The sequence below is a fragment of the Tribolium madens genome, unplaced genomic scaffold (genome assembly GCF_015345945.1).
Source record: "Tribolium madens isolate multiple individuals breed KSU strain unplaced genomic scaffold, Tmad_KSU_1.1 Scaffold_19;HRSCAF=116;Tcas5.2_LG9, whole genome shotgun sequence".
In the NCBI taxonomy this organism is placed as follows: Eukaryota; Metazoa; Arthropoda; class Insecta; order Coleoptera; family Tenebrionidae; genus Tribolium; species Tribolium madens.
In genome coordinates, this window is record NW_025400983.1 from 5382289 (window position 1) to 5403800 (window position 21512).

The window sequence follows — 21512 nt, forward strand, 5'->3', positions numbered from 1 at the left end:
TTATAATCCAAAAACGAAGTTTTCCATTTCCAAAAAAGCAAGGCGAAAACCTCGTGCCATTTCAAACGCCTGAGTGGCAACGTCGCAACTATAGGTGAAATAGATCAAAAACATTTGATTGATGTGTAAAAGAGAAATCTGTGTAACAACTGGACCCTACTAACAAATTTAGTGCCAAAATAATCCCACTTTTTCATACAGATAAAATCAGTGAATAAAACATTATGAAAAGTGACAGAATGACGAATGAAATGGCACGTTGGCACGACATAAAGCGTGAAAAGCACCAAACCTGGAAACACTGCATTGTATATTCAAAAATGTTTAGTAGAATTCATAAAATAAAAAATGCATGTTTTTAATCTTCAATCTACATTATTGTGTTTTTTTTTACAAGAAGAATAAACGCATCTAATTTTTTTATAAAATAGGCAACCCTTAATACTAATTTGGAGAATCGATTTCTGGAAAGCCGTGTAAAAAATCACAATAAATAATTGCTTTCGCCTAACTTGAAAATCAGAAATGCCAAATGACAAGCGTGAGTGTTAAAAATTATTGTAGCAACAAAAAATTTCAACCAAAAACAGTCTATTATTATTGTCCATCAGGAATCCAGTTAGCCATGGGCACAAATAACACAAAACGATGACGTTCACCATTTTCAGCGCCTCTACCGTCATTCTCAAAAACTATCGCCAACATCATCGGTCACGTGACCGGTATTTCTTGCTACGTGTCTGCCGTGTAACCAAAATCGCTCTCACAAAGTACCGTAAATCGGGACTTGGCCACTTATTTGACGTGACATCGTACAAATTAGACTATCCGAAGTGAATCTGTGATCCTTTTAGTTTAATTCATCGCCCATCAACATGGGAAGTGAGTACAAATTCAACTAACCTTCATTTATATTTATATTTATTTCTGTAATTATGAGCACAACCCCCGTGCTCGTATTTACGCCCCATGACCCCAATTTCGTTTTCCACGCTTGATTACCTAATCTGTGTCTCTTTTTCAGTCAAATTTTTAGAAGTAATCAAACCGTTCTGCAGTATCCTGCCCGAAATAGCCAAGCCTGAAAGAAAGGTGAGTTTTCCAACAACTTTCTGAAAATTACTCAAGTTTTCCACGCGAGAATTGTAATTTAGTGACTGAGTCAGCGTCCTACACGCAAAAATTTCAATTCTCTACCACTTTTCATTCATATAATTCTAACAGCTGTTCCTTGACATGTGGCACTTTCTGGATGTTACAGATTCAATTCAGGGAGAAAGTACTATGGACTGCTATCACACTCTTCATCTTTCTCGTATGTTGTCAGGTATTTTATCATTTTACTTGGTCAAATCGCAGAAAAATAATAGATTTTTTGTAGATTCCACTTTTTGGCATTATGAGTTCAGACTCAGCTGACCCTTTCTATTGGATACGTGTAATTTTAGCGTCAAATAGAGGCACGTTGATGGAGTTGGGTATTTCCCCGATCGTAACTTCCGGACTGATTATGCAGCTTCTAGCAGGAGCAAAAATCATTGAAGTGGGGGACACGCCAAAAGATCGGGCTTTATTCAATGGCGCACAAAAGTGTAAGAATTTTTTCACCACTAATTGTAAAAAGTATCACTATTTAGTTTCTTGAGACGTTGTGTAGTTGTTTCTCTATTCTAGTGGTCAATAATCGTCTATTATTGACCAAGAGCTACCATCCAATCAAATAAAAAATAAATTAGAGCAGGCGTCGATTAAATTCTACAGTTGGCAACACATTGGCTGGGAATCTGAGCTGGAAATTTTCCACACAACCTAAAAGTGAAAAAGACCATCCACCGTTTTCCTCTTGTACGGCAATAAAAATTTTCTGCTCTAAAGTGAACATTATTTCACTCAAAAGGAATAAAACGCAAACTTGGCAAAGTTTCCGCTGTCACTTGATGTCAAAAATCAGGATTGCCATCTGAAGAACTTTAATCGCCGCCTACTCTAATTTATTTTTTTTTTGATCGCACAGTATAATGGGCTGGAGGCTTAAAATCACCTCTCATTAAATAAAACTGTTCTCTAACCAGTAGTTTTTTACTATTATTATTGATTGTGGGCAACTTAATTACAAAGTCACAGTTTATACAGGCTGTATTATGAAAAACGCCCCAAGCCATAACTCCATTATTTTTAAAATTATGACAATACTTCTTAGAACAAAGTTGAACATTTTTTGTCATCTATTGTTTGGGATAGATGCTAAATTAATGCTGTTTTCTGTTTCACCGGAAATGACATCAACTTTATTTTTTTAATGGAACACCCTGTATATTTTACCACTTTTGGATTCTTTGTTTAATTGTCTTTTAACAAGTTTTAGTACCATGTGCCTAAAACCAACCGTTCGTGAGATATGAGTCAATTAAAAATTTATTAAAGTAGGCAGTGGAAAACAATAATATTAAGTAATGTTAACAAATATTATTACTGTGCATTTTCTCTTATTATTTTTATACTTTTTGGTGTTCTGGTGATAATGTGTTAACAGACATGATTCAAGAATATTTTGAAAGCAATAAAACTAGTTGGAGACCACAACGCCTTTACACTGGGCGGTTTCCAATAAGAGTAGTTCCAATTCGTCGACCTGAAGAAAATTTGAGGATGTTTGGGATTTTTAGAAAACCCAAATTAGAACAGTTGCGTGTGATAAGCCAACGTTACTTGCAATTTCTTGAATTCATGTTCTTGCATTTTCTTTAATACATATCTAATTCTGTATCTCTTTGAAATTGGAGATGTTTTAATTTGGGTTTTCTAAAAGCCCAAAACATCCTCAAATTTTCTTTAAGTCGCTTAAATTTTCGACGATTTGGAACGTCTCTCATCAGAAATCACCCAGTGTAAAAGCGTAGTGCTCTCCCACAATTTTTATTTTATTCAAAATATGTCTGCTAACACATTATCATCCATGATTAACATTAAAAAATATAAAAACAGTAAGAGAAAATGCAAAGGAATAATATTTGTCAACATTACTTGATATTATTGTTTTCCACTGCCTACTTTAATAAATACATTATTTGGTGAATATCTCACGAACGGTTAGTTTTAGGCATATGGTACTAAAACTTGTTAAAAGACAATTAAGCAAAGAATCCAAAAGTGGTAAAATATACAGGGTGTTTCATTAAAAAAAAAAAGTTGATGTCATTTCCGGTGAAACAGAAAACAGCATTAATTTAGCATCTATCCTAAACGATAGATGACAAAAAATGTTCAACTTTGTTCTAAGAAGTATTGTCAAAAGTTTAAAAATAATGGAGCTATGGCTTAGGGCGTTTTTCATAATACAGCCTGTATAACCTCATTTTTTATCGAAAAATTGAGTTTTTACGGGATTTTTTGTTTGTTGCAGTATTTGGTATGGTGATCACTGTGGGCCAAGCCATCGTGTACGTGATGACCGGCATGTACGGGGACCCTGCTGAGATAGGCGCCGGTGTGTGTCTCTTGATCATAATTCAGTTGTTTGTGGCTGGTCTCATAGTCCTGCTCCTCGACGAGCTCCTCCAAAAAGGCTACGGTCTCGGTTCGGGCATTTCTCTCTTCATTGCGACAAACATCTGTGAAACCATCATTTGGAAAGCATTCTCGCCGGCCACTGTTAACACTGGAAGAGGAACAGAATTCGAGGGCGCTGTAATCGCTCTCTTCCATTTACTAACCACTCGTCAAGATAAAATTCGAGCGCTTCGTGAAGCCTTCTACAGACAGAATTTACCCAATTTGATGAATCTGTTAGCTACAGTTCTCGTGTTTGCTATAGTGATATACTTCCAAGGGTTCAGAGTGGATTTGCCCATCAAGAGTGCTAGATATCGTGGCCAGTATTCCAGCTATCCAATCAAACTCTTCTACACGTCCAATATTCCTATCATTTTGCAATCAGCTCTGGTTTCTAATTTGTACGTGATTTCGCAAATGTTGGCGGTTAAATTTCAAGGGAACTTCCTTATCAACTTGTTGGGAGTTTGGGCTGATGTTGGTGGCGGTGGCCCAGCTCGGTCTTACCCAATTGGCGGCCTGTGTTACTACTTATCGCCCCCAGAAAGCGTCGGCCACATCCTTGAAGACCCCATCCATGCGCTCTTATACATCGTGTTTATGTTAGGTTCTTGTGCCTTCTTCTCCAAGACGTGGATTGAAGTTTCCGGAAGTTCGGCGAAAGATGTTGCGAAACAGTTGAAGGAGCAGCAAATGGTCATGAGAGGGCACCGAGACAACTCGATGATTCACGAGTTGAATCGGTATATCCCAACAGCTGCAGCTTTTGGTGGACTATGTATTGGAGCTTTGTCCGTTTTGGCGGATTTCTTGGGTGCTATTGGATCAGGCACCGGTATTTTGTTAGCTGTCACTATTATTTACCAGTACTTTGAAATTTTCGTTAAGGAACAAAGCGATATGGGCGGCATGGGGGCCCTTCTATTTTAAAGCAATCGAAATATCGTCAGCGAAAGCTTGACTGATATTGTGATTTTCTTGTTAATTGTAAACATTAATTGTCGGAATTGTTCTTTACAGGTGTAGATTTAGTTTCAAAATGCGACAGTTAATGTTTTGTCTTATAATGATGTCACTTTGTAGATCAAGTGATCAATTTTTTGTACTAAGAACTTTTTAAGATAATATTACAAATTTTTTCATTGTATATTCACATTTAGTTCCCCTGCATTTTATGGATGTTGATATTTGTGAATGGCGCTCCGTAAGACACGTCTGGTATTTACATACTTGCATCATTTTCATGCAAACGGTTGTGTGTTTTGGTCATTTTGTTATAGATTATAATTTATTTTAAATACAACTAATTTCCATAATTATGCATCTTTTATTGCACCAACTGTTTTTTTGAATACAGATTATTATTTAAAATGATGCCACGAGGTAACAAATCGGTCATTAATTTGATTTCAAAACATTAAAAATGTTTGCTTTGAACCAAGAAATAGTGAAACTAATTCGTAAGCAATGGGCGATTAATAATTCTGATAATAAAATAATTAAAGACACTCATTCGCTGCGTTCGTTCTTTTAATTTTGTTCTTAGTTTTTTTAAATTGGATATTTCGGTGGGTTTAAATAAAACAATGAATTTCAAGAAAAAATACAAGGTCTGTTTCTGGACGGTGGATCAAAAAAATTATTTATGAATTTGCATTAAAATGTTTTAATCGCTTTGTCTAATACGAGTTGACGGGTTTTGAACAATATTGTAGACATATTTTGAAAATGGAAATTGAGGTTTATGCACCTTGAGTCATGCAACCAATAATACACCATGGCTTGTGCAACTAAAAATTATTTCTGTGGCGTGTTTTCTTGACGATGACCTAACCTCAATTTTTCTCAGTTTTCCAAAAATTAATATATTATTTAAAATGAAAAAACACAGCCATTCTGAAATTTCGGAAAGTGCAGAATCATCAGAAGCAGACGACGCAACAAGCACAATAGCAAATATTCAAACGAAATCAAGCTCACCTTCACCTAGCGTCTCAGAATCAGAGGAGGCTCAGACGTCCCCCACACCAGCAAAATCAAGGGAAAAAGTCTCCACAAGTCCGAAGAAAAAAGTATAATTTATAAATTCCGTCATTCAATATAAAGTGTGTTTTTGTAGTCTTCCTCAAGCCCCCTTAAAGACTTCATTGCCCAACACCCTGAATACGAGAAGATTACTTTGGACGATGTTGTTTCAGAAGATGATGATATTTGCATACTGGAAGTACCAAACACAATCGATTCGGATTGCTTCATTGGAAAATTAATTAATTTTGAGAAAAAAACGAAACTCAAACTCGGTGGTCAGAAATACGTCATTGAGCCCACATTTGAAGACATTAAGCCAATTAATTTAGTTAGTCGCAACATCAAAATGATTCGTCCAGTAGCGAATCTAAAACTGCGCGAATACCATAAAGAGAAACGCGAAGACAAGTTTGTGAATGTAGATAAATGTAAACTCGCCTTACCGGAGAAAATCAAAGTTAGACATCCACTTTTTGGAGTTGAATACAAACAGAAAATAACACTAAGTGAAGAAGTACAAAGAAAGTTGGACAATACGATTGAGAAAGCTTTAAAAAAAATGAAAAAGAAAAAACACAAAGACGAAACGCTCAATTCAGAGAAAGTGAAGAAAGATAAAAATCAAATTAAACAAGAATCAATCACGTCTGTAGAAGAACAAAATGAGTCGTTCTTCGAAGCTCTGAGCTCACACATCGGGGAAAAAAAGAAGAAAAAACACGAGAGCAGAGAGAAGAAAATTAAACATGAACTGGTCTCTGAAGTAGATGAACCATTGGAGTCTCCTACAGAAGAAAAGAAGAAGAAAAGGCATAAAGTCTTTACAGACTATCAAGAGGACAAAAATGAAGTAGATGAGACAATTGAGTCTCCTGTAGAAGAAAAGAAGAAGAAAACACATAAAGTATTTACAGACCATCAAGAGGACAAAAATGAAAAGAAAAAGAAACGTAAAAGTAGCATTAATGAAGGCGTTTCTGCAACCAATGAATTTGCTTTAAATTTTGATTTTATGAATGAAATTGGAGGTAGCAGTAAAATGATCAATAACGGTCAAAAGCAGAAGTTTAATACGAGTGTGAAAACAGAAAAAGATGATTCAGTCCATGAAAAAAGTAGAAAACATTCAAGTACTTCACATGATGAATCATTTTTTGGTAATAACAGTTTGCAAGAAAAGAAACTTGAGAAAAAGCACAACAATCTGATTAACAGTACGGTAGTACCAGGTTTACATTTACCACTTTTTGATTTTGACGTTAGTGGAATCACTAGTAAAGAAGATCATGAAATTGAAAGAGAACAATCGCCAGCTAACTCTCAGAGTCGTGAAGAGAATGAGCAAAGTGTGAAGAAGAAAAAGAAGAAGATAAAATTGGAAAAAGAAGAGACAGATGAGGCATTAGGGAAAAAGCGACGCGATTCCGTGGAAAGTGAGGCAACGTCGCCTAAGAAGAAGATCAAGAAGATTAAACAAGAAAAGGAAGAGGAGGAAGTAGCCACCAATTCGTTAATTTTCGACATTTTAAATAAGGTGAAGAGTGAAATCGACAGCCCTGCGAAACACAAAAAGAAGAAAAAATCGGATGGGTAATTGACTGTATACATCATAACACTTTTATTTTACCTAATGATTTAAAAAAATATAATTTCTTTTAAAATCCCAAGTCTTTTTTTACCTCCTCTTTAATACGCATGCGCGGAATCTAGTTTGTTGTGGGTAAGATGGCGGGCCTGAAAGTGTTGTCTGAGTCGGTAAGTAATTTCTCACTATTTACATAAAGACACGTGATAGCCCCTCACGCAATATTCAGTAAATGGAAGAAAATTTCATCGTCACTGATATGTATCGACTGAGATGCTATTTATAGTTGAATCTCTGCGGTGTGTTTTATTGAAAGCAAAAGTTACAGTAAGCCAGCAGCGTAATGTACAAGAATCTCCAAAAGTACAGTCACGATTTAACCGCTCCGCTGTTTTATTTATTTGACCTTGAAGGATTTTTGATAAAATACTATCACCTGGAATTGGTTGTTGTTTTCCTGTGTTAAGGCGTAGTAAAGTGTAAACCGGCGTTTTCAAGGTGATAAAACCGCACGTGGAACTGCGAAGGGGGGCAAGACGGGCTCGCGTCCAGAAATAGTGATCTTTTTTGATGATTGCTGGCGTTACCAAATATGCCGGTTCCTAATCTTTTGGAGGTCGCGAAATTTGTCATTACATCCCGTGGTTGGAAAATAATTTATGAACGATTACCAAGGCTACGAGCCTTCAAATGTTAAAAACTCAACTTGTTGGCATGGTAATTATGTCAATGCATCAACTTTGACAGAAAAACAATTATTTGATTATTTAAAGATTATGTGATTGCGTATAAAATATGTACAGGGTGCTGCATTTTGGATGTACGAATAGGGAATCTCGGAAACTAAGAGGTTTAGCCAAAAACGAGTAATACATTCTGGGGCTCATTTTTTGAGAAAATAATATTGGTTAAAACCGCATCCCGCTATCGTCTTCTGTTTTCGACTTACTTATAGTTGACATTTTGGCGAAATCTAAAAAAAAATCATATCTTCGTTGTTATAGAAGATACTGATTTGAAATAAAGACATGGTGTTTTCAAATTTTGAAAAAAAAAAATAACATCCCAAAATTTTAAGGTTACCTTTTGTAATAATTCAAATACTCATAATTCAATTTTTTCAAATGAAATACCCCAATTTTTATTTTACTAAATAGAAGAGAATTTAATTGATCTGTATTAACATTCCCTATACCTAAATCTAATAATTTTCAAGTGGACTTTTTTTAATACTACAGAAAATTTATTACTAGCCATACCCGTTTTCACATAGTTTGCTATGGAAATCAAAAATGTCAAAATTGTTTCTTAGTAAACGTCGACAGTGATTTATTATTTGCCAAATAGTACCAAAATATAGAGAATCAAAGTTATGCAAACTTAATTATTATTGATAGGTTCTACCATGCAATCATTATTTAAAGCTAACAAGTGAGAAAAACTTATTTTTGTTTAATGAACGATATCATAATTTTGTTACACTCTCCATAAATACAAAATAAATTAATTAAATCTAAGTTTGAGTAGCTTTGACTCTTCATATTTTGGCACTATTTGTCAAATAATAAGTCACTGTCGACATTTATTGAGAAACAATTTTGACATTTTTTATTTCCATAGCAAACTATACGAAAACGAATGTGGCTAATAACAGATTTTCGGCAGTCTCAACAAAAAGTCACCATAACTTAAAAATTATTAAATTTAGGTATAGGAAATGTTAATACAGATCGATGCAGAATTAAATTCTCCTCCATTTAGTAAAATAAAAATTGGGGTATTTCATTTGAAAAAACTGAGTTATGGGTATTTGAATTATTACAAAAGTAACCTTAAAATTTTATGGTTTGTTAATTTTTTTTCAAAATTTGAAAACACCGAAAGAAAGATCTAAACTTTCTTTTTCAAACGCAAAAAAACGAATTCAAAATTTAAAAAAATAGCAGAGTTACCGATTTTTAAAGTGGAAGGTGCAGATCCAAAAATTTTTGAAAAACTCCAAATATTTAAAAAATGGCTAAATTTAGGTATAGGGCAAGCTGATGAAAACTCCCTTAAAATAACCCAGTTAATCCAAAAACGCAGTAAAAAATATACCTTTCCATTTAAAATAAGAAAGTTGAGACCGACTTCCGGTATAACCGGAAGTGCCGACATCTTGAAAATATTTTCATTTAGGAGGACTTAATGGTTTATGGCCATGTACCAATTTTCAAACAAATACGATTATTCCAACTCCCAATACTTCTAAAGTGGGATTTAGACGGAATAACGAAGATATGAATTTTTTTAGATTTCGCCAAAATGTCAACTTTTGACTGTTAGTCGAAAATAAAAGACGATAGCGGGATGCGGTTTTAACCAATATTATTTTCTTAAAAAGTGAGCCCCGAATGTATCACTCGTTTTTAGCTAAACATCTTAGTTTCGGAGATTCCCTATTCGGACTCCAAAATGCAGCACCCTGTACACTGTCGGACACGGAATTTTGGTCATTGGTTTAAAAAATGTCAATGTAAGCCACGCTTTATTGTCATTATGATTGAGGTTTGAAACTAAATTTTGAAATTTTTAGTTGAAATTTGTTTTTGGCGTCGATTTTCCGAAACAATAATACGTGTTTTAATATAAGTTCAATAAATTATTTTGATGTGTTGTCATTTTTTCTCTAGCTATCAGGACAAAAATTACAAAAACCGAAAGTGTTGCCTAAGGTCTGTTTTACATTTTTATGTCAGTCGAATGACAAATCGTCCAAAATTCCGTGTCCGCCAGTGTAGTACAGTTGCGGAATTAAAATTTCGGGCAGTATTGTCATTTTCATAATGTAAACTCTAAAACAACCTTTACATTAATAACCTCATTTTTTACTCTTGTCAGGTCTATGTGATTTTGACTTACCTATTTACTTTCAAAAATAACGTCATCGATAGAAAAGTTTAATTGTCAAATGTCAGTCATGATGACAGTAAAAGGTTGTTTACAGTGAACTGCCCGAAATTTTAATTCCGAAACTGTACATAAATTTCGGTGGAAATGTCAGAAAAAAAAATTAATACAAATTATTAAGCTTGAAAATCTTTGAATTTGCTTCAATAATAAAAAAATATAAAACTCTGTTTTTCACTTTGGGTTAAATTGTGTATTTTGTGTACTTTGAAGAAAGGAAAGTAGTAATGATAAATTATTTAACAAACTTCAAAAACCATACATTGATTCACGTCAAACCAGTTATGCCACATTGTTAAACAAATTTGTCACCGCGTCTACATTGCTTCACAAAAAAATTGCACTTACTATTTTTTTAATTAAATATAATTTTGGCCACTTACTTGTGACTGTCTAGAAAGTTCTACAATGATTTTGGTTGGAATTTGTATTTTCAATTTCTAAAAATAATTACGTGAAAGTCTTTGTCATTATTTGAAATTTTAACCAGATGTATATCTGGTTGCCTGCCATTTATCTGCATTGCAAATAGAAATAGGATAATGTATACTTAAAAATGAGCCCTTTAGAGCCTAAGCCTGAGCCTTTTAGTTTTTATCAAACAAACTTTAAAAGTCTGTTTATAGTCTATAAACATTTTAAAGGACTCATAGGTTCCAAAATCTATAAATTAGATAACCTTGATAATAGACAATGATATCACTTGTAAATATTCATTAAAAAATCTGTAAAAATTACATATATATCTCTACTTAATACCTACCCTCATCCACTAACGTTTAAATTATTGGGTTATTAGTTATTACTTATTTCCCATAATGCCATATGTAACTTAATTTGGAGATTTTATAATGATTTTATGCGTTTTTTAGAACTTTTAGATAACGAAAAAGTTACTGCGTAAAAGCCCTATCGTAAAAATAAATAACCCCAATTAATGATCAAAAATGAGAAACATTTTTCGTCTACAAGTATAAATGTAGATTGTGTGTTCTTGATCCGATTAGAAATTTAATTTTTTTAGTGACAGTTAAATTTTTGTTGTTTTGTCTACACTTTTTACTTGGTTCAATAAAAAAATTTAGTCGGTGCTTAAAAAACATAAGTCTGGTATGATAATTTTAGCACTCACCCGTGGTAGTTTTAATAAAAGAAATTGGAAATCCCTGTGTTTGATTATTTATTTATTAATAGGCTGATACCAATAATGATTATAGTTAACATTTTGACTTGGTAATTGCCATATTTTATTCATTTGTCTTAATTTAATAGCAGGAAGTAAATTTATTGTCGTTTGGCATTTTCCCAGTTACACATGTGGTTTGAGTTACCATCAACAGGAGCTCATGGGGGAATTAATTGAGTGGTTTATTTCGTTCAACCCCCTTAAAATAGAGATATTAACCCAGAAAGCTGTTCGTATGTGGAGAATTTCCGCGTACATCAGCCAAAAACTATTATTCGGAGGTAAAATTGTATCCGTGAGGAGGTGCCGCATTATTTATAAAATTTACGGAAAATCCGTTGACCTCCGTGATAATTTTAGGACGATTCTGAAACAGTGCCAATTTACATTTTGTTTCGTACGTCTTAGTTTTGTTAATTCCAACAAGAAAAAAATACGGTGCTGACATCAGCGACAGTTTTAATTGCTCGGTTTGAGGCTAACGAACGGAATTTTCAATTTTCAACTCAACTCAATTCGGGGAGAAATATTTTCGTCTTTTCCTAGATTCAGTCGCATTCATACTTTGTTTAATCTAAATTTGGGAATGTCACGAGGTGTACATATTTTTTTCTACATACAGAAACAGAATTCAAAGATAACATTTTAAAAATGAGATTCCTTTGTTTTTCATTTTTTACAAGCTTATTGCGACACAATCTGACCTTAATTGTTTGTAAAATGATTTATTGATGAAACGGATTGTTGTAGAAACAATCAAAAAAGGTCAGTCGTCTTTGATATCAGAAACAACTACTTTGCGAGAGAAAAAGGAAAAACCTGCGGGGTATTTTACTTTAGGTTTTTTAAGTTATTAAAGAGAGGAATAGGTTTTCTCTTCTCAAGATTTTCTCTAGGAGTAAAATCTGTCAGTAGTGTCCATCAAAAATATGACGTTCGATAATTTCTGCTTAAAAAATTCTCTCCAGCCAATACTTCGCTGTTATATTCGATTTTGTAATGTGGCATGGTACGGAAATAATCATCGAATAACGCAAAATCAGGTACTGTTTACATCATCCACATTTTTGCTTCCCAGTCATAATATTGATAATTTTATTACCATAATCTTGAATTAGGCAAACAAGTATCGTTCTACTTTTTTTCCTAACCACCCATGCTCCTAGTTACCACAGTTTCAAATGTTGAAATAAGAGGTAAAATGTGAACAGCTGCTCTCAAGAGTTTTTTTTCCAAAACGGCCTTGACAGTATTTTTTATTGATGGGGTGGCTTAAGTGTCCAAATCTGTGATTTTGTTTGAATGCGTAGTTGTGGATTAAAATCCGCCAGGCGGGGCCCCTTTTGCGGTTTCCTGTTCTGGAATTGCGTTTGCGAATCATCAACAAAATAATTGTTTCACAAATTAGGACCATAAATAATGCATTTGCCTGAATTACCTTGGCCTGTTACACAACAATTTGTTGACTTTTCACCTTGAAATACACTTTGGAGTTTTATTTAGGTAAATTTCGTCGAAGTTTTCAATTTAAGTGAGAGAAAACACGTGTTAGCCTTTGATGATGTTGATCGTAATTTGTTCAGTTGTTTCTATTTTCGGGACCGAATAAAAGTCGTATTTTTACACACACCTACATTGAGATGGATCCCAAACTTTTTCGCCGTATTGACGCCGAAACTATGGCCTTGTCCCTGAACTCTCTCCTATTAATTCGAAGACGTCAAAGCATTTCAAAATGAATGCCTACTATCTCTGAAGACGTTCTGGTGTGATTTTAGAATGTGCGCACATCGGAAAAATATTACATGATTGTGGATGTGCAGCGGAATTTAAATATTTATTTATTATGGCGTTAGTAGAAAAGTACCGAATAAATACATATTTTGGCAACTTCCGATGGATAAAAGCTAATATTTACGTTTTTCTGATGATTTCATGCATTTCATTTACGAAATCTTTTGTAGATGTAGTAAAATAAACATCAATGAAAAATACAGGTGTTCCGTTTTTATTGTTACAAATTGAAATAACTGATAGAATATTCAATTTTAAGGCAAGAGTTTTCTATGAACTCTTATCGAAAAATACTTTCTAAGAGATCTACAGCCCCCGAAAGGGGGTTTTCTCAATATTTCAGAGTAGATAAAATTAGCAAATTTATACACCTAAACGAATTCAAAGACCAAAGGCGAAATTTTGAATCAGGGGCGTCCCAAACTGGAGGGGTGTAGGATAAAACAATTTTAATGTTATAAATTTTGAATTGATTTTACTCAAAAACGGTAAGTTTTGTCGAAACAACGCAAGAGACCTCTTTTTTGTCAGAAGCTATGGAATTTAGGATTGTGTAGCCGAAAGTGGTAAGAAACTACAGCCAAAATAGTTAGGGTACTTTTTACCCTAAATCCTACTTTTGTCTTAAATTTAAATATTATATTACTTGTTTCAATTTGTCACAATAGAAACGGAACACCTGTATGTTTTTCATTGAATTTTATATTTATTCCAAGTTTGTTTTTTTTTTAAGTAAAAAAAAATTGTAAGTTTTAATTTCTCTTTTTATAAATTTCAAGGTTAGTTGAATCATTATTAATTATTATGAGATTTATAATCAACAAGTCTTTAATTTTTATTACCGTTTTTTTAAATTTTTGTTTCAAAAAGTCTACCGACTTTAATATTCTACAACTAAAAAAATAAAACTTCATTACTTTACTTATCGTGTACTTACTTTGAAACAAAACTATTCATTCAATTATGGAGACACGTGCGTAGCAATTATAAATATTTCTAATTTTTTACATAGTACTTGCACAAATCATATAAAAAAATGTTGTTTTCATAAATGCAAAATTTGAAGTAATTTGTAGTTTTTTGTTTATTCATGTGATTTCATTACAAAATCTTTGACCTGTTTATCTAACAAGACATATTGTTTTGTTACATTATTAAACTTTTATCGATTTGGTGCAGCATCATTTGTTATATAATTGTAATCAGAAAGCTAGTTAAAAATAATATTTTTAGGAGTTAATTAGAAATTTAAATACAAGTCAAATGGTAAACATTAATTATCAAGTTTTTGTTTTTGCCTCGTAAGTGAATTCTCTAGTTTTGCTATTATGAATTGTTTAAGAGTGATTTTGCTATTTTGCGCTAACTCAATAATATTTTGTTTAGTTTTTTTTTGCTTGCAAACATTCAAAATCTGCGTAGGCAGTGAATTAAAAATTGGAAATTATACTGCGACATACAAGTTTATAATTAATTCACAACCAGGTTTGATTTTTAGGTGACCAGTCCTGTGTTGCGTCAGCCCATCTACAAATACCTATAAAAGGAAAAATATTATTAATTATGACACTAAAGAAACTGTGTAATTCTTTTTTTAAATCTTGTGATTTCTAAAATTCTGAGAAAAAATTTTCAAATATTCACAAAAATTTCCATATACGAGCTGCCTACACGAAGATCATTATTGTCAAAATTGTTTCTGTAATAAAATCATAAATCATTTGTTTCGATAAAATCTTCCACCTCAATTTTTCCAAAAATAAATGAGCTATTTTTTAAATAATTTTTGAATTACAATCTTACATCTTGATCTCGCCAAGATTGAATTATCTTCTGTTGTTTTTGGACACCTCTTTTAAAATATCAATAGTTTTTTTTGAACTTTTTGGTAATTGATTTTCTTTATGAAAAATAAGTAAAATGCAAATATTTGAAGCACAAATAATGCGAAACGCAAACATTTTGATTTAGTGCACCATCCGATGGTATTGTGCTGTAAATAAATCGCTTGCGTATTTTTGGCTTTCCTTTAAATATTTGATCACTCTCCGAACACCGCAAAAAAACAGCGGCGCAATAGAATTTACGTCTCAAAAACTCCCAAAATCAGCATCCAAGAATACAAATTTATTGTAACAACACTTTTGTTTGGCCCAAGGTCTTGATATTTGTTTTTATTTTGTTGTTATAATGCTGGTAAATTTGTTCGTCGTGGTTCCTAGCCAGTGGAAAAAAACCTTGAACTTGAATTAAATTTCCAAATTATCGTTGCGTTACAACAGTGTTACTTAATTATTTTTTTTCTCACAGGAGGCAGACTGTACTAAACAAGCCAAGAGGTATGCAGCGGCTACATCGAGGAAAGGTGAGTTTTTCGATTACGAGGATATAATCAAAAATTTGTGAGTCAAACACCTATTATATTCATTCGTTCAGATAAAAATTTTAAATTGCGCATTTGTCGTGTTTGTTATTGTTTAAATAATCTATTTTTGGCGATTGTTGCTGTTATCAAAAATTGTTCCGTTTAATAATATTATTATGATGTTTCTGATTGTGTAAAATATAGGTGCCGCATAGTCCCATGGAATCTTCCTTTTTCGATATTAAAATTTGACGTCAGTTCATTATCAAAATAACATTGAGTTTAAATGCAGTTGACTGAATTCTAGAAAATTCTCTGGTCGTTTTGTCTGGTCATTTTTATATTCCATGTTTTAGCGTTTTTTTTTGTGAACATTTGTTTATTACATTTATTATCGCAAATGATAATTCAGATTATTTTGATTGATTTAACTTTGCGCAAATTAATCGTTCTAAAGCTAACGTTTTTGATAACAATTGGTGTCAATATCAAATTATTTATAACCTCCGTTTTTTACTTATGTCTTGAGGTTATTACTGGACTAGAAACAGAAAAATGGTAAAAGTAAACACAACTCTGACAACAATAATTAGATAACTGTAATAAGTGGTTAGTTTGGTTTATAGTTGTCTCGTTTGAAATAAAGAGTTTTAAAAAATTGGTTGTTTTAAATTTTTGTTTTTATTATTAGATTTATTAACACATTGAATTATTTTATTGAAATTTTCGTTTTCCAAAAATTAATAAAATGTTACAAATTTTATAAAAAAAAACGACCAGTTTACCCTAACAATAGTTACAAAAATATGAAACCAGGCGTTTTTTAAACTCTGCTTTCAGAAGAAATAATAATAATAATCAATAATAATTTATTTCTGTCTAGATAGTTTTAATTTTGTTAATTGTCAGAAAAAACTTTTATAGTAGATTACCACTTAAGAAACAAAAACAAAACATCCAAGTTTTCAATTTTATTAAGGTACAAAAATTCTATATCTATTGTTTGATGATAACAAACAAATTAATGTTTTTAATAACACTTCATTTTGTTTTGACTTAATCTTCAAAGTACATTGACTGATGAAAATTACAAATTTTGATAATTTTTATCATTATTTTGCAAGTCGTATGCAAATTTGAGCAAGATTGCGTCATTTATGTCAAAATTTGGGTCAAAAATGTATTAAAGGGATCAAAGTAACAACTGATAATGATGATATTTATAAAAATTTGTTTTGTTGGGAAGTGAAAAGGGCTTTTGTTGCCGTTTACTATTACAAAGGTTGGGGTGATATTGTGGCAAAATCTGTTAGCGACACTGAATTATTATTATTTAATCAAAGCACAATTTGTTTTGAAGAAAACCAGATACTTTTACTTTATATTAAGTTACAAATTTACAGTTTACAAGAGGAAACCAATTTTTATTTTTGATTTTGTAAAGGAAAAAAATTTTTTGCTTTACCTGAACTAATTTTTTTAATATAATTTAATAATTTTTGTTATTGATAATCTTTTAATCTGTGATATTATGTAGTCTCAACAATAAAAAAAATGTAAATTTCAATAATACCTACTTTCGGTGAGTCATTCAGTATCAAAAGTCATTATCAGTGTTATTATAAGTATTAGTCACTATTCTGTAGGTATATGCAAATTTGGTGTTTTTCGGAATATTATATTTCCATAAGTAGTTAATTAAAAAAATAATTCATTATTCAATTTCACATTTTAAATAGACATTAAATGAAAGAATACTTTCAATACAAAGTTTGCCAGTTTCGGGTCTAGAAATAATAAAAATAATATTTTTTGTGGAAAGTAAAAATAATGGTGGGTGAAGTCGAGGGGAGGGCCACTCAGGTGAATCTCAAAAATAAAAACAACAAAAAAAAAGTAATTAGTAATAATACAACATAAATGAGAATAACCGAAATCATCACAAGTTCAATCAAAATGACAAAATAAAAATTGTAAAACAAACTATTTCACATCAAAATCAAATAATAATAATAATAATAACTAAACATTTTCAACTTTTGATTTGGTTTTACAGTTTCACACTCAGTGCAAAACATTACCAGGTATCAGGGCAATGTAGAGATAAAGTTTTAGAGTTGTTATAGCTCCTTTTCAGTATTATTATAAGTATTAGTCACTATTGTGTACAAATGTGATATTTGTTAAAATAAATTTCTTAAATATTAGTTAATTAAAAATAAATCGTGCTATAAGCATTTAACAATTTAAATAGAAGAAATTCACTTTCTTTTAATTTAAAAGAACAAACTCTCAATGTAAATTTTGACGAATTTTGTGTAGGTTTATGAAATGATTCATAAGAAAAAAATACTATTTTAAATTTCAGATTTGGTTTTACAGTTTCACACCCTGGGCAAAGATTGCATCATACTATCAAGTATCAGAACAAACGTAATAAAGGGTGATGCAAGAATTTTTAAATCTCTGGAATATTTGGTGACAACTTTAATTTGTTTGTGTTGAAATCTTTTATTAAATTTTACATCTGATTAAAATTAAAAAAAATCACTTATAGAAAAAAACCGGGTGTCACATGTCTGTAACCCTTCATTGAAGGTTCACGCGAATTGGTCAGTATTATTATTAGAATACTATTTGCACTTTTAGTGACTAAATAATAAGTCACTATTATTTTGGTGTTTTTCGGAATAAATTTTCGTGAAAGGTTCGTTGAAAAAAAAAATCATGCCTTTATAAATAAAAATTACTTTGTTTTAATAGGAATATTGACCATGTTTGATGTACAAATCAGTCAAAACAGAAAATAATCATAATCACGTTAGTTTAGTTTCACAATTTCACACCTTTGGTAAAATATTGCATCATACTATTCGACATCAGGACAAACATAAAGGGTGATGCAAAATTTTTTTTTAATATGTAAAATATTGGTGACAATTTACTTCGAATATTAGATAGAACACAATACTCTCTTTTGAAAGTTCAGATGAATTTGAAGTAGCCACACGAAGAAGTATAAATATAATAATTAAAAAAAAACCTGGCAATATACTAGAATTTCGCAATTTTGAAACGAGAATGGCTTAGTAACACAAATTTCTCTAGAAGGTTCTCTTTGAAACGGCTATTGACCGGGTGGAATATTCTAGAGACTCATGTTTTCATGTAAAATGTGACTGTTTTTAATTATTTTTTTTAATTTGTGGTTTTTGACTTGTCAAATTAGGAATGTGGTACTTTTTCTCAAAAAAAAAATTGTTTCCGCAATGGGCAAGGGGTAACTTTGCTGCTAGCTCATTGTATAAAGTTCGGGTTTTGTCTATTATTCGGTCGAAAAGTTGAATTTTGTGGAGGAAAATCGTTCTAGAAAGGGGAACCTCCGTGTGCAATTGTCAGTGCACCCAACACAAACAGAAAATCATACGATACCACGTAAGCGTTGTGATACGCACGCGCCCCACCGCGCCTACGTGACCATCGGAAGAGATGCGGTGGTTCGCGGAGCGCACAATAAACCAGTCGGAATTTAACATCAGTGGAGTGTGGATTGTAAGATGGGTAGATAGAGTGATAAAAACCAATAAATCCTTTCTTTGTGCCTACTAAAAATCATTATCTGTGACACCGGCCCATCGTTGCTTCAGCTTCGATAATATTTCCTTTAAAAACGCATCCAAAGGGAAGGAACTAGTCGACAGAATCCCTTTGTTTCTCTTTCGGGACAACTTATCTTCAATTTAGTTCATCAATCAAAAGGCAAACTGAAAAATGGTCGAAAGGATATTAGAAGAAGCGGAAAACTACGATCCAGGTGTGTGGTAATGTAATTTTTGATGTGAAACGTTTATTTGTAAACAGACTGGTTCGGAACCTCTGCTTTTTTTATTCTCTTTGTTCTCTCTCTGACATGCCTCTCCAATGCCCAAATTTATCGATATTTACGCATAGATTACGTCATTTTTCCAGAATAACCGGTTCTGTGAGGCAAGACTGAGGCAGACTCCGAGTCTTAAAAACATTGTTTTTACTAGACACATTTCAGATAAGATTGGATCATGATTCAAAATTTCTCATTAGAATGACAGCAAACCATCCATTGGTTGGTCAAACGTGACCAAACGCTCGTCAAGGGTTAGCACCTGAATTAATGACACAAAAAACCTATAAATAGTTGTTCTAGTTAATAGAAATAGTGTGGTGTATCATTCTTTTGTATTTTCTGACGAGTCATAAGTGAAATTTATCTTCTTTGTCTTGGTGCTATTTTCGCACATTGGCAAGGATGTATCGAGTTCATCGTTTCATTCGAGGAAGGAGCCAAAAACAAGTACAAGAATTTTTAATATTGACTCACTTTTTCATAAATGTCGTATCTTCAGTTTTCATCTGTTTGTATGACCTGGAATATAAAACAATAAACAATCATGTATTGTGGTCCTTTTTGCGAGTGTTGAAGTTTTTTTAGTTTAATTTATGTCGAATTGAAGGCTTTTTTGACCCAGTTAGAACTTGTAACTTGTTAATTTGAAATGTTACAAAATGATGTAATATCTTGCTTAAAAAATAACAATTAGCTCGGTCGAATTGCTTGTAAACAAATCATTAAAGTGCACTGTTTCGATTCCAGTAGTAGTTAAGGTCACATTACATAAAAAAGTACAAATACTATAATATGTGGACTTTTCATCACGTAGCATGTGAGTAAATGTTGTTAAAATAGGTTTGTTGAAACCTTCCAAAGATGTGTAAGAGTAAAAACAAACTGGAAAAAGGTCATGTGATAAATGAAGGATTTGTAAACATTTGCAGGAACTGTTGCCGACCGAGGGCAACAAATGACATTTAAATTACAAAACCAAAAATGATAAAACATTTTTACAATATTGAAGTTTTTAAAAGTGTTGTTTGTGATCGACTATGAAACATAATGTCCATATAAATGTAATGGACTTTGAAATTATGTTTATTTAAAGGACTTGTGTAGGTAGAGGAGGAATTACGAACTAACTAACCACTTTAACACGTTATGTATTTGTTTAATTAATTTTAGTTGAATTACAAACATCTTCTGTGTCTATAAGCGTGTACGGTTTATGCAATAATGAGGGTTGCTGTAATTATAATATATTACTCCACTGAACTTGTTGAATTGCTTTATTCACTATTTAGTTTTTTATTATCTTTTAACATGTATTAAAAACTCGACATATTTTGCTGATTTATTTCACAGAAATTTTAAGTTTTCTGTTATTATGTACCTATCTGTTTTTGAAATATGAATAATAATCATTTCTTCAGAAAATGGGACGCTTGTATTAAAAAAACAAATGGAGACTCGGCGGCAATGTTTTTATAGCTAATTTTTTAACCAATCAGTACTTATACAGGGTGATTCAAAAAGGTCGGACAATCTCTTGTTTGGTGATAGAAAACGTTAATAGAATCTCAGATGGGCTTTTATAATTTTTCTTGTCCGCGTGGTTTTGAAGATGTGAATATTTAAAGATAGTCCAAATTGGCAACGGTGCAGTACATTTTGAACCACATTGCGCCTGTACTCATTCATTTGAAACGTTCGTTACTATAAAAACCAACAAATTTATGATGTGCTGTTGCCAACTTTACCCTTGTAGGAAATTTATACATTTTAAAGGGGTTTTACTTATTGTTCTTAAGATATATTTTTTAATATTCTAGATGCTTTAACGTCTCTAATAATACACAAAGTTACGAGTAACTTTAATTAAAAAAAAATACCCGAGTAATTGTACGGTCTTTATGAATCATCCTGTATTTTAAATATTTGTAATGAACTCTGAATTGATAGACGATTACATACGAAATTTGTGCAATGATCATTCGTTGTACATTATTTCTATAACTGATATAAAATCAGCTAAAAGAGATAATAATTAATACATACAGGGTGAATATAAAGTATGGAACCAAGCGGTTTTATTTTTAATCATTTGTCTCCAGAAAATAATAATTAATATAAATTAAAATAATATAAAAAATGTGATCGAATTTTCAGAACGAAATTTTGTTTT

The 21512-nt window shown here is 32.0% G+C and overlaps 3 protein-coding genes across 5 annotated transcripts in view; all 3 read left to right on the forward strand.

The window, feature by feature from the left end:
- Positions 1–703: 703 nt before the first annotated feature.
- On the forward strand, positions 704–4869 carry LOC123009198 (protein transport protein Sec61 subunit alpha). Its single transcript, XM_044405342.1, has 5 exons — positions 704–882; positions 1025–1092; positions 1262–1327; positions 1382–1592; positions 3404–4869. The coding sequence occupies exons 1-5, from the start codon at positions 876–878 to the stop codon at positions 4480–4482; spliced, it is 1431 nt and encodes a 476-aa protein (XP_044261277.1). The 5' UTR covers positions 704–875; the 3' UTR covers positions 4483–4869.
- Positions 4870–5350: 481 nt separating this feature from the next.
- Positions 5351–7242, forward strand: LOC123008837 (glutamic acid-rich protein-like). Its single transcript, XM_044404864.1, has 2 exons — positions 5351–5624; positions 5672–7242. Exons 1-2 carry the CDS (start codon positions 5430–5432, stop codon positions 7172–7174), a joined length of 1698 nt encoding a protein of 565 aa, XP_044260799.1. The 5' UTR covers positions 5351–5429; the 3' UTR covers positions 7175–7242.
- Positions 7243–7279: 37 nt separating this feature from the next.
- The window catches only part of LOC123008847 (MAP kinase-interacting serine/threonine-protein kinase 1-like), a 23491-nt gene continuing 9258 nt past the window's right edge, over positions 7280–21512 (forward strand). The window contains exons 1-2 of one of the 3 annotated variants that reach the window (XM_044404883.1): positions 7280–7335; positions 15405–15459. In XM_044404883.1, the coding sequence (XP_044260818.1) occupies positions 7306–7335; positions 15405–15459 (85 nt within the window). In that variant the 5' untranslated portion in view covers positions 7280–7305. Of the gene's footprint in view, positions 7336–12214; positions 12344–15404; positions 15460–18953; positions 19274–21512 lie in introns of those variants that run through there. The other 2 variants (XM_044404875.1, XM_044404892.1) reach the window with 2 other exon arrangements.

Bases quoted from the DNA above. Each gene is read 5' to 3' on its own strand.
- LOC123009198 (XM_044405342.1), top strand. The intron at 1,328-1,381 runs GTATTTTATCAT...GATTTTTTGTAG, and splicing joins TCTTTCTCGTATGTTGTCAG to ATTCCACTTTTTGGCATTAT. The intron at 1,593-3,403 runs GTAAGAATTTTT...TGTTTGTTGCAG, and splicing joins ATTCAATGGCGCACAAAAGT to TATTTGGTATGGTGATCACT.
- LOC123008837 (XM_044404864.1), top strand. From the start codon at position 5,430: ATGAAAAAACACAGCCATTCTGAAATTTCGGAAAGTGCAGAATCATCA. The intron at 5,625-5,671 runs GTATAATTTATA...GTGTTTTTGTAG, and splicing joins CCACAAGTCCGAAGAAAAAA to TCTTCCTCAAGCCCCCTTAA.